General features: G+C 39.6%; 1 protein-coding gene across 2 annotated transcripts in view; it reads left to right on the top strand.

Moving 5' to 3' along the window:
• The window catches only part of FAM124A (family with sequence similarity 124 member A), a 58,489-nt gene extending 45,985 nt beyond the window's left edge, over positions 1 to 12,504 (top strand). Inside the window, exons 3-4 of one of the 2 annotated variants that reach the window (XM_073583318.1) lie at positions 4,861 to 5,597; positions 10,581 to 12,504. In XM_073583318.1, the coding sequence (XP_073439419.1) occupies positions 4,861 to 5,597; positions 10,581 to 11,312 (1,469 nt within the window). In that variant the 3' untranslated portion in view covers positions 11,313 to 12,504. Of the gene's footprint in view, positions 1 to 4,860; positions 5,598 to 10,577 lie in introns of both variants that reach the window. The other variant, XM_073583317.1, reaches the window with a different exon arrangement.
• Positions 12,505 to 13,017: the final 513 nt, after the last annotated feature.

Genomic DNA, 13,017 nt, shown 5'->3' with positions numbered 1-13,017 from the left:
TCTCAGCTTTATAAAAACCCAGCCTCCTCTAACCTTGTGCCAAAAACAGCAGCCATGACATGAGTTCTTCTAAGCAGCTGCCTAGCACTCTGAAAATGACAATGCTGGAAGCCCACAAATCAGGAGAAGGCTATAAGACGATAGCAAAGCAATGTAATTAAGGAATGGCAGTTAACAGGAACAGTGAAAGTCAAGATAAGGTCTGGAAGACCAAGCAAAATTTCATTGAGAGCTGCTCTTAGAATTACTAGAGAGGCAAATCATAACCCCCTCTTGACTGCGAAAGACCTTCAGAAAGATTTAGCAGACTTTGGAGTTGTGGTACTTTGTTCTAGTTCAGAGACACCTGCACTAATATGGCCTTCATGTAAGAGTCATCAGGAGAAAACCTCTCCTGCGTCCTCACCATAAAATTCAGCCTCAGAAGTATGCAAAAGAACATTTAAACAAGCCTGTTGCATTTTGGAAACAAGTCCTGTGGACCGGTGAGGTTAAAATAGAACTCTTAAGCCACAATGATCAAAGGTATATGCGGAGAAAAAATGGCACAGAATTTCAGGAAAACAACATCCCGCCAACCAATAAGCATGGAGGTGGATCAATCATGCTTTGGGTTTGTGCTGCAGCCAATGGCACATCGAACATTTCATGGGTAAAGGGAAGAATCGATTCAATTAAATTTCAACAAATTCTTAATGCAAACATAGCACCGTCTGTAAAAATGCTGAAGTTGAAAAGAGGATGACTTCCACAAATGGATAATGATCCTAAACACACATCAAAATCCACAATAGACGACCTACAATAGGCTAGAATTACCCTCACAGTCTCCTGATCTGAACATCATTGAAAATCTTGAAAATCTGTGGCAATACTTCAAACTACCAGTGCATGCAAGACGACCCAGGAATCTCACAGAACTGGAAGAAATTTCCAAGGAAAAATGGATGAAAATCCTTTAAACAAGAATTGAAAGACTCTTATCTGGCTGCAAAAAGTGTGAAAGCTGTGATACTTTCAAAAGGGGATGCTACTAGGTACTAAGCCATTTTCCTTTTTGTAAAATTTAAAAAAAGAACAATTTTTTTTGCCTAAAATACAAAGGAAATGTGCCATCCTTAACTTTAGCCCTTTTAGACATTAACTTGCTTAACTGTACACAATAACAGTAATTTTGACCAGGGGGGCCCAAACTTTTACGTGCCACTGTAAATATTCTACCTCACCTTCATCCCTTCAACTTCTGTAGGCTTCTCATCATCATCATTGGTCAAGGTACTGTGAATAAACGACCCAAAAGTTCATCCATTACATCTTCCTTCCTGGATCATCCACGTGCAGCTGGTCAGGGATAGCGAGTAACTATCTGCCGGTCGGTCTGTGTAAGCGATCCCTAACGCAGGAGTAACTTCGTCCAGGTGCCGACCACTTGAGTTGGAGATACTGAACCTGCTGAGAGTGTGTGAGCTATACTATTACTGTAGCCACTATAAAATAAAATGGAGTTATTGAATCACTTTTGGAAACTTGTTAAATGTAAGCAGAATAGCCCACCCTCTCGGCTGTTTCTGCAGCTCCACCTCCAGGGATTAGAGCCTTACCAGAATTCCTGTCTCAGCCATGGAAGATTGAGATGGGAATGTCCCTTTAAAGACCCAATAAGCTGACATTTTAAGTCTTCTGCAGCTTATTTGCCAGCTTTGCTGTGTAGCCTGGGACAGAACCGCAGTGGGCGGGTTATATACTGACAAATGATTGCTCTGTTGTACTGCTGAAGACGCAGATAAGGCAGTACAACAACAATAAAAATTAAGCCATGGTTATTTTTCCATCTTCCATGTCTCTCCTTAGTCACAGGGAATGGAGCTGTAATTCCTCACATCCTGGAGACTGTAATAGCTTATGACATTTACTTCCCCTATTTTGCAGCTGCCATAAAGCATGCTCCTCCCTACAGAACTGCCTATACAGATAATGCAGGAAGGAATTATTTCTCAATTACGGCTGCTAACCACAAGAAATAGAATCACAAAATAAGAATATAACGATGCTTTTGGCTCATCATTCCATATTATACAAATCTTACTACAAAGAAACTTGTCCATGGATCATTTTTTTCTAATTTCTAAGGTTGACATTATGTGTGGGACCTGAGGAAAGGGTAGGTAATTATTGTGATCAGTTTATACAGGAGATATTAATAACTTTAGGCAATCAATTCGTGAAGTAGAATCATCAGTAAAATAGATACGGTAGATAGGATTAGCGCTGAGAGCATCTGAAACGCGTTGATATCCCTATCTACGGACTAATGATGCCTGTGACGATGTTTTCATCCCATACTAATAAAGCTGAAGATTTTATACTGTTAATAGCTGCATTTCTCCTAATACATATATACCCCATATCAGACAAGTTTTAGCATTTTTTTTATTATTGTAACATGATCTGAGATTAGGATCATACCTCAAACACGTGATTGAAAATTTGTGTTGTGCCAAATGATAAATCGTCAGTTCATCAGCGTGAAATGCTATGAAACTAGTGATAATAACCAGCAATTAGGAACTTATGTCAAGCATACGACACACTTTTCAACCAGCGTGTCCAAAACTAAATTAAATGATTATTGACATGTCTAAACAGGCCAGGGAAACACCCAATGAACAAGCCAAGAGTTCTTTTGTTGGGTACGATGATTCTTAGGTCTTCAGCACCTCATCCTTGGTGAACTTGGGATCTTCTTGCGCTAATGCCCTGATGCTCTGTGCCCACAGAATGATCTTATGAATGATCTTATTAGTGATCAGTCTGTCGGTAGGTCTAGAGTAGTAGGAATGGTGCGCACTCAGGTCGTATTTAGAAAAATAGGTGCTGGTGAATTGGACCACCGGGGCCCTAAACATACGTAGAAAAAAATACATATTCTATTCTTGTTTTGGCACATTCTCTGTTGGATTGGACATTTTGAATAAATTCACGATTTTCAGCATACTATCAAATTGTTGAGTGCGGTGAATTATTTTTTTCTACGTATTTTTTTCTACGTCGGTAGGTCTAAACGGAACATTAGCTGACCACCAATCGTCAGTCGTGTAACGGTCACAGAGACCAAGTCTAAACCCAACTTTCTGGTAAAACTATGGAAAGAAAATGTGAGAAACACTGTCTCTCCCGTGGGTACTAGTACTGTGTATAGCGATAGAGCAGTAGGTGTATATATTATGTGCTTACCTGGTGAGCTATGTAAGTACGCACAGCAATGTGCTGCTGATACCCCCTCAAGTCTATAAACAAATAGTGGAAAATACAGGAACAAGAGGAGAAACGCTGACGTGTCTGTGGTATAAAACCACTTTTGTTACTAGTCACTGATAAAACCAGGAAAAAAAATGGAGGTGTAACAAACAATAAATGACATAGCTGAACTAAATCAATTTCAAGGGGCTTCATTCCCCGGGTTAAATTCAGTTTTATTGTGTGTGAGCTCCTTAAATTGTAACCGGATGAAGAAGTCAAGACAATGTGTTAAGTGAACAGATTTGAAAGATTTCCCGTTATCAATGAATTTGTTAAGATCTATTGTACATGACATGAATACACCGACTCTGTGCCACGATCGCATCTCTCCCAAAAAGCAGAGAAGTCACTTAATTGCAGGTGGGAAAATAAAATCTAAGAGGATCTTCTGTGATTTCTTGAAGTGTACAGTACTCTACTTAAGCTGATTAGCCATGCTGCGTCTTTCTTTTGGCACAAGCTTCAGCTTTTCCACCACTCAACAAAAGCAGATTTTCTCTGCTGTCTATGTAACTCTAGCTCCTAATGATGGCTTTGTACAGTTCTCCGGTGGTCCTCCGAAGCTATTTGTTTTACAATTTTAGCCCGATGACACCATCAGATGTTCCCCCTGAATACTAATGCTGGTGACAGATCTGACAAAGCTCCCGATTCTATCCCTCTTCTGACTTTTAATTAGTTCATCACTGATCACAGAAAGAGACAAGCGAGTGGGATGGTGGAAAGAGAATACCTTGTCTCCAAAAACAGAGTTTTATCTCGAGACACCTCAATCTTTTGAGGACACCAAACAGAGCTGATATTTCTAAAACTAATTAAAGGTTTTAATAGATGTGTTTGGCAAGATTGGAATAGGTGTTGAGGGTATATTGTATCGTTGTATTCCGGGACAGAGCTGGATGTTCTTCTCATCAAGGACAAAAATTCAGTTTGATGCCAGAAACTAATGTATAGAGATAGAATCATAGAATCGTAGAGTTGGAAGGGACCTCCTGGGCCATCTGGTCCAACCCCCTGCTCAAAGCAGGATTCGCTAAATCATCCCAGTCAGATGTCTGTCCAGCCTCTGTTTGAAGACTTCCATTGAAGGAGAACTCACCACTTCTCGTGGCAGCCTGTTCCACTCATTGATCACTCTAACTGTCAAAAAGTTTTTTCTAATATCTAATCTGTGTCTCCTCCCATTCAGTTTCATCCCATTGCTTCTAGTCTTTCCTTGTGCAAATGAGAATAAAGTTGATCCTTCTACAATGTGACAGCCCTTTAGATATTTGTAGACAGCAATTAAGTATAGATGACTATAAGCTGATGTGTGCATTGGTTTGTGGTTCAGTGACCCATTTGTCAGTCTGTTCGACACCTCAACTGGCTTGGGGTCATGATCTCCCTCACCATGCAAAGTGAGTCTCCTGCTAATTTTGGAACACCGTCCTACTATTACTTGTTAGCTTCAGCTAAAATTTCATGACCATTTTTCTAAATAGCTATAAAAAAATTTTTAAAGTGTGTTTGGCATGAAACAGATCATATAATACATATTATATACTTCTTTCTCACTAGGTGAACTCTCCGTAGATGACGTCCAAGACCCATTCCTTGTCAGCATCCATATCATTGCAGACCCTGGGGAATCCAGATGTCTCCAAGGAGCTATTGACAAAATTCTAGCATGGATCCATCCTGACCTGCAGTTGTTCCGTGTCTCGGAAAGAAGGATTTCCAAGAAAAAGAAGCTGAAGCAAACCTTTACCTCGCAACCTGCTCTTGCAGTCATTTTGTTTCTCCAAGAAGAATATGGAGAAGATCAGATCTTACATGTTCATGAATGCTTCCAAAAACCTCCTTGGCAATTCCATCACACAGAGCGTGTACATGGCAAATTTCTCCCTTATATGCCATGTAATCAAGACTTTTTCACCTTGACAAATGGAACTCCTCTATGGGCCATCAGACAGGTGCATTACGGGAAGGAAATCATCCGCTTTACTATATATTGCAGTTACGAGAACTTTTCGGATATGATGAAAATGTATGAACTCGTGCTGAAAAAATCTGTGTGGAAGAAAAAAGCTGATTTTTGTGTGTTTCCAATTTACTCCAATATGGACCTAGACATAGAATTTTCTTTAAAGAGGCTTCTCAAGGGTCAAACACCTGTGCCCCTGGATTCATCTTTACTAGAGTTCAGAGTGAAAGACTTTGGACAACTAGTTCCCCTCTTGCCCAACCAGTGCAGCCCCATCAGTGAAGGCAGGTGGCAGACGCAAGATCATGATGGCAATAAAATACTGTTACAGGTTAGTATTGGATCATTTCGCATGGTCCTGGCTTGGAATTTGGTGACATCCATCAGTTTGAGAGTTACACCTATATAAGATTTAAGGTGAACATACACATTAGATAGAAGTAGGTTAATGGTTGAACAGCTGTTAAATGATCATTCAGCCCACACAGGTATATGCTTTTCACTCCAAAATTGCATGTCACAATTGTTCAACTTAGCTACACAATAACATTTTTGGCCATTCTGCACTTATTTGTATAAATGAAGTGCATAGAAACCTGTATTAGTTCAAATCATGAGGACAATCCTATATGATGTTGGATGTATACCTTCCATAAAAATATACCCATTGTACAACTGTTCAGTCGCAGGACTGCAAATCTAACTGGCTACGCTACAAACATTTCCAATATAGCTGAAGGTCATATGAATCAGTCGGAATCATCCATGTTGGCCAACATTTACCAAAAGTGTCTGGAAATTGTACATGGTTTCTACAATCAGATCGAATCTCTCTAAATGTTAGCCGAATTAAGATTTCACTAAGGCTGGTTTCACACATCCAACATCCACGGTTTGAATATAGACCGTGATGTCCGAGCCAGTAGCCGGTCTCCTGGCCCGAACTCAACAGTCTCATAGCTACACGTTACTGCTGACTACGGATCAGGAGATGTTACCGACCCAGACATAGAGATCCACACTTTGACCATGAATGTCGGACATGTGAAACCAGACTCATTCTAATCTCGTATAGCGCTACCAAATTATAATCTGTGCAGTAGGGTATATTGTAGACATATGTCCCTCATGGACACTCTATAAAATGCGATAAACCCAAATGTTGAATATATTATACGGAAAATAATTTATCCATTTAACATTTTTTTATGAGGCCTGGTATAAAAATTATCCTCTAAGCACACAATTCATATCCTGTGAGTGAGTTTTGTGAGGGTTATAGACTGCTAAAGAATATAGCCATCCAAATGTGAGCAAGGGCCATGGATGGAGGTTTTTATAGAAAATGACATTTGTAGACATAATAGATCCCGCATGAGGAACAAAGGAAAATATATCCAAAAACAAATATTATCCTTGGATTTCTTTTGTGATCTCCTCACTTATAGTTATCCCTACCTCCTGGTGCCTGCTTCCATTTAATCTAACATTACCAGAAAATAAATTATTGCTTAACCCCTTCTCGAACGATGATTTATGTCATAGGCTGTGTCCCTGCCTTTGATGCGGGCTCGCGCAACTTTTCCCACTCACAGAATCTTTCCCCGTACTTGATAGTCGAGCCATCAAGTGCCTCTAACAGCGGTGGGTGGATCTCAGATCCACCCACCGCTGTTAACCAGGTAAATGCCTCTGTTAACCACTGACAGCGGCATTTAATACTTGCAAGCAGAAAGCGTGTCATTGATCCTGCCTGTCGGCGCCTGTCACGTGATTGTGGGGCGTCGATGGGTTGTTATGACAGTCTAAGATCTGCTGAAGAACCCCGTGCCTGACATCACAATCCTTCTGTGAACGCTGGCCCGTGGCTGGAATTCAAATGAGATTTTGATTTTTGCAATAAAGAGCACAGGACAATCATAGCTTCAAGTCTGCTAAGTGGACTGTTAAATAAAGTTAAAAAAAAAAGTTTTAAAAAATATTGAAAAAATAAAACAACACAAGTTCACATCACCCCTCTTTGTCTCCATTAAAAATAAAATAATAAAAAATACACATATCTCTGCTTTCAGAAATGTCCAATCTGTCTAAATATAAAATAAATTAATCTTATCAGTTAACTGCGTAATGAGGAAAAAAAAATCAAAAAGCCAGAATTATGTTTTTTTGATCGCAGCAACAGTGCAATAAAATGTGATAAAAAGATCGTACCTACCCAAAAATGGTTTCAATAAAATCTTCATCTCGGCGCAAAAAATTATCCCTCAATTAGTCCCAGATTCAAAAAAATGAGAACAGTACGGGACTCGGAAAATGGCGACAAAACCCCAAACATCTTTTTGACAAATTTCTGATTTTTTTTTTTTCACCAATTAAATTAAAAAAAAACTATACTTGTTTGGTGTCTGTGTACTCGTACTGACCTGGATAATAACCTGCCAGGATAATTTTACCATATATTGAACATGGTAAATTAAAAAAAAAACACATTGTGGACTTACACTTTTTTGCTATTTCACCTCACTTATCATCACAGGTAGGATTACGAAGATTGGTAACACCTCTATTCACAGCTGATAACACAGGAACCACCATTCACCATAGATAACGTCATTGCTGACCCTGCTCTCCCTCTTCTCAGAACTACCTTTGCACTCGCTCATTCGATGCTTATAGGGTCAGGGGTCTACAGGATAACCAGGATCCTGGTCTATTAATTGCTGCTAATTAGAGTTGAGCGAAACAGGTCGGCCAGATTGATAAGTCGCCGACTTATGGCAAAGTCGGGTTTCGCTGACCTAAACCCGACCACCGCGTGAAGTTGGCCATGCGGTCGGCAAAACGAGCGCCAAAGTCGAATTTCACAGAATGCTTGCACGTGACTTTTTTTCAGCCACTGAGGTAGGACGTACACTATGGGCAACGAGATGATATGTGCAGCGTCCGGGGAGAGAGATTTTGCGCACTTTAAAAAAGCGGTCCGGCATGTAGGTGTGCTTACTGTCCTCCACTCCCCGCCGACTTTGCCTCCCCATTGACTTGCATTGGGTTTCGTGTTTCAGTCGGACCTTCGACTTTTCCCGATAGTCGGCCGATTTCGTTCGACTCGACTTTTGAGAAAGTCGGGTTTCATGAAACCCGACTCGACCCTAAAAAAGGCAAAGTCGCTCATCTCTACTGCTAATGTATACTGTATGTGGACTAATAGAAAAATTCCCTAAAATGACACCACTTAACTACAAAGAAAAACCATTGATACACCTGTATATATTTTCAGGGAAGGCAAGTATAAACTAGGAAGTCCAGGTACAGTAAGGGTATAAGTGCAGAAATATTCTTACTATATCCCTATAAATCCCTGGATGAAAACCCTGCCTGACCCAGAGGTTGGCAACCTCGATAAAAACAATGCAAAAATGGCGCCCCCTCTCAACGTCGTCTAACCCTAAAGGGGCCTATAATTCCCGGAAAACAAACATGCAGGTACCTCTGTGATCAGGCAGGGTTTTCACCTAGACATTTATAGGGGCAGAGTAGGAATATCTCTGCCATTATACCCCACAGTACTCACCTGAGTATCAATGGTTCTTGTTAACGTCATGGCTGACCCTGCTCCCACTCTTTTCAGAACTACGTTTGCGCTCGCTCATTTATTACTGTAGTTAAGTAAACTGTTTTTTAATCTAAATAATAATAATGTATATGTGAATTTCCTGAAACTACAGTCATTCCCCAATGACCAGTGTGAAAATTACAAGATTTTTCATTTCCTTGCAAACGAAACATCACAAGAAGTAAATTTAATAATAAACACATATAGAAAATTGCAGAATAGGGTGAAGTGTAGAAAATTTAATAATACAGTTAATTACAAGAGGGCCTAGGGCTTAAAGATAGGAATCGATAAGGGCTTCATAGGTATCGAACCATCCCTTTAACCCCTTTCCAACAATGGGCATAAATTTACGCCAATGTTGGACACCCTCCCTTTGATATGGGCTTCGGCAGTGAGCCCACATCTTTCCTGGCACATGTCAGCTGTTAGATAGATAGATATGGAATGGATAGATAGATAGATAGATAGATAGATAGATAGATAGATAGATAGATAGATAGATGATTGATAGATAGATAGATAGATCTATAGATAGACAAATGATAGATACATAGATAGATGATAGATAGACAGATGATAGATAGATAGATAGATCTATAGATAGACAAATGATAGATAGATATATCTATAGATAGATAGATAGATAGGTAGATATGGAATGGATAGATAGATGATAGATACATAGATAGATCTATAGATACAGTAGATCGATAGATTGCAGCTATTGCATCTGTAGTACTCTCTGATTTTGATGCACAGCATCATCTGCTGGAAAAATTTCTGCTATGACACAAAAAAACACTGTAAAAACATTTACCAAAAAAGCACATTTATACCTGGATAAAGTAGATATAAAAAAAATATAATCCCTGAAATTCCCAGGATCCAAGGGGTAACGTTTCTCCTTGCAGAGACTGACATGTCAAGTGTGAGATTCCAAGGTGAGGTGACTTTTAAGCCTTGCAATTCTTCTCTGGCAAATATACATATTGTCTCTTCAGAATAGAGTTTTAGTCGTCTTCCTCTCTGAAGAGACAATTTCCAAAATTCCCAGACACACATTTAGTTGTATACAATTTTTGATACAGTTATGATTTTAGTTTAAGTCTTTAAACCTATCTCCTGATTTTGCCGATATTAAATCCCGAATGATGTGCAAAACTGTGATGTACGAGCTAGGCAAAATCCATGTGTTGCATAAAAATTAATGGCTACTTAACGAGTTGTCAACCACCTTTATTAAAAACAAACATATTTAGGAAAATAGTGGCATTGAGAATTTAAAGAGATTTTTAAAGACTTTAATACTGATGGCTGATACTTAAGATAATTCCTACTACCCCCAATAATCAGATGATTGAAGGGGCCGTGGAGCGTCAGCAGGCGCTGCATCCACTGCGTGGTTAACCAGGCACAGCTCCATGCAGCCTCTAGTGGCAGCACCGTGGTACTGCAGCTCTCTGCTGCTTAATCCCGTAGAGAAGGAATATAGACCCTTGTGTGTGGACTTCTGAACTATCGCAGTTACATTACAATCCCTAATGGGTACAGGGATTGTTATAATCTGTGCACAAGGTTCTGCAGTATCAGTGGTACATACTAGTTATTATCTTGCTAGTTAAATCTGATGACTAGTGGACACATCTGGGCATTTCTAAATAACAAAATCACTAAAAACTTGTTGTTTTCTTGCAGCAGGTTCATCGCTTGACCAGAAAGTCAATCTGGAAACATCAAAGGTATTTATCCAGAAAATCCTCCGGGACGACGCCATTTATAAGCATGATTCCTCACAAAAACAAATATGACAAAACCTCGACACACCCAAACAGCGTAAAAGCTCCAGGGCTTCGAACGTCTGGTCAAAATGTTCCTAAAACTCCTGTGGAGGTTAACCCAAGTTCTAAGAGCATCACACAGTGGTTTCAGAGAAGCAAGTCCTTGGTGAGTCTGCCAACACTGAACTCTTTCCCATCATGCGAGTCTTTCCCGTTCAGTGAGCCGCCTGTTTTTTTTGAGCATGACCCTCATTCATCTGTATGTCGGAGCAGCCCAAGGATCAACATTGATGAACTAGAGGGGGCACAGGAGACCGACGTGGACACAGGCATGAAGCTTTCCTGCTCAGACCTGTCCGTTGTGTCGGCCTATTCCCCCCTTGATGGACTGTCTAGTGACTTGGAAGCTTCCCTCCCTTCACCAGGAGACTCCAACAATGGGAAGCCATCTTCAAGGAACAAGCTCCATGAGCTTTCATATGAGTCATTCCATTCAGTGTCTGAAAGATCTTCCTGCTCTTTGGCTTCTTCAGTGTTCCCCAACGTCTCAGAATCCCAGAAAGACATGGAAAGCCATTACCAGAATAACACGGAGGCCACCGAACCTCCAACGGAGGCCCAGACCTTCGAAGAGGAGGAATTTTATATCTAATATTTGGCGGGATCCCCCTTTGGCCTATGTGTATACTTCTAAGAACATGCCACAGTATGGAATAAGACCGTTGCCTTGGAAGTCTTGGCTTTTTTCCATTTGTGTTTATAGTGAAAAGAGACATTATTTAGTAGTTTAATTGGGATTGTCCGCTCTTATCTGTTAGTATGATCTATTAACAATATGCAGATCATAAAGTGGGACCCCCAGCAATCACCAGTGATCTGTAGCAGTGAGTGTTCCGTTTCCCTGCAGCGCCGCCACAGGGGAAATTAAGCATTACACAGGTCTCATTGTAATCAATGGGTTGTCTGTGTAAAGCAGAGCAGGACAGGTCCTCCAAAGCTCCCCACTAAGGACAAAAGATGAGGATTGTATATCCGCTGTCATTATTAAAGGGGTTGTACACTACTTGGACAACCCATTCTTCAATACTATATTCCCCAGTGTAAAATTTAACATTCACATCGTGCACCGGAGCCGTTCCTGCGATGTCAAATTGCACTGCAGAATATAGTATTTTAATAGGGGTTGTTCTAGTAGTGGATAACCCCTTTAAGAACTATCAAATAGGATATATGATAATGGGTTTTCTAAAATGAGCAACAGATTGGGGGTTTACTATTCAGATTATATTAGGGAGTTGCTTATCTGAAGTGGTTTCCTAATATTATGTGATTATTGGATTTGCCACCTATAATTTTGTTTGTGACCCCATAAAAACGTTCAGGGCTCCTTGTAAATTTCAGATGATTCCTTCTTTCGTTGAGGACCATTGACACCTGGCAGGCTGCAGATGTCTGTCCGTTTTCTGAATTTCTAAGCTTTCGAAACCTGATAACAGTTTTATTCGCTATTGGGTCACCCCTACAAATAAAGGGAGTGTTTTCTGGCACAGTAACAGGACATTTTGGAGCTTCTGTCTGTGACGATATGCTATATTTTATAGATTTTTTTTTTGTGAAAAATATAGATGACTTTTTTAAAGAACAATATTTTTATGATGCGACATTTGCTCAAAAATTAAATTATTCTGATTTTTTTTCACAGAGCTGCTAAGAGCACAGAGAACAACGGACATTTTGTGCCTTATTGTGTTGTCATAACTGTACAGATTAACTAAAATGGAGATAAATGAATAACCTGTGTCCCGACTGATCTCAGAATAAATATTTGGGCATTTTTTCCTCAATTCTGTGTCTGGTTTAAGTCATTAATATGTATTTCTGGTTTTATGCACATTACACAGAAGCCAATCATATGATTGTATGTATATATGCATGTGATGGGGGGCTACCGCTTCACAGTCTAGCAAATTATGTATTGGAGGGTCTGGAGTAATGAGGTGCATGGATGCTGCTGGACCACAAAGAATTGGTATTAAATACAAAAATTTGATAAAATTCCAGCACCTCATGTTACATTATTCAATCATGGTTAAAACCACTTATACCTACAGTCATATCCCAAAGTGTTGGCAGCCTTGAAATTGTTCCACAAAATGAAGGTTTTCTCCTAGAAAATTATTGCAATTACAAATCTTTTGTTATATACATGCTTATTTACTTTTTATGTATTGGAACAGTACAAAACAAAAACAGAAAAAAATGCAAATTGGACATCATTTCACACAAAACCCCGAAAATATATTGTTCATATAATACCATATAATTTTGATTCATTGGGGTATATATATATCAAAAAC

Source organism: Dendrobates tinctorius, unplaced genomic scaffold (genome assembly GCF_039654945.1).
Source record: "Dendrobates tinctorius isolate UK_male_01 unplaced genomic scaffold, ASM3965494v1 ptg000075l, whole genome shotgun sequence".
NCBI lineage: Eukaryota > Metazoa > Chordata > Amphibia > Anura > Dendrobatidae > Dendrobates > Dendrobates tinctorius.
Note: the sequence above shows the minus strand (reverse complement) of the source record. Positions and strands in the feature narration are given on the sequence as shown.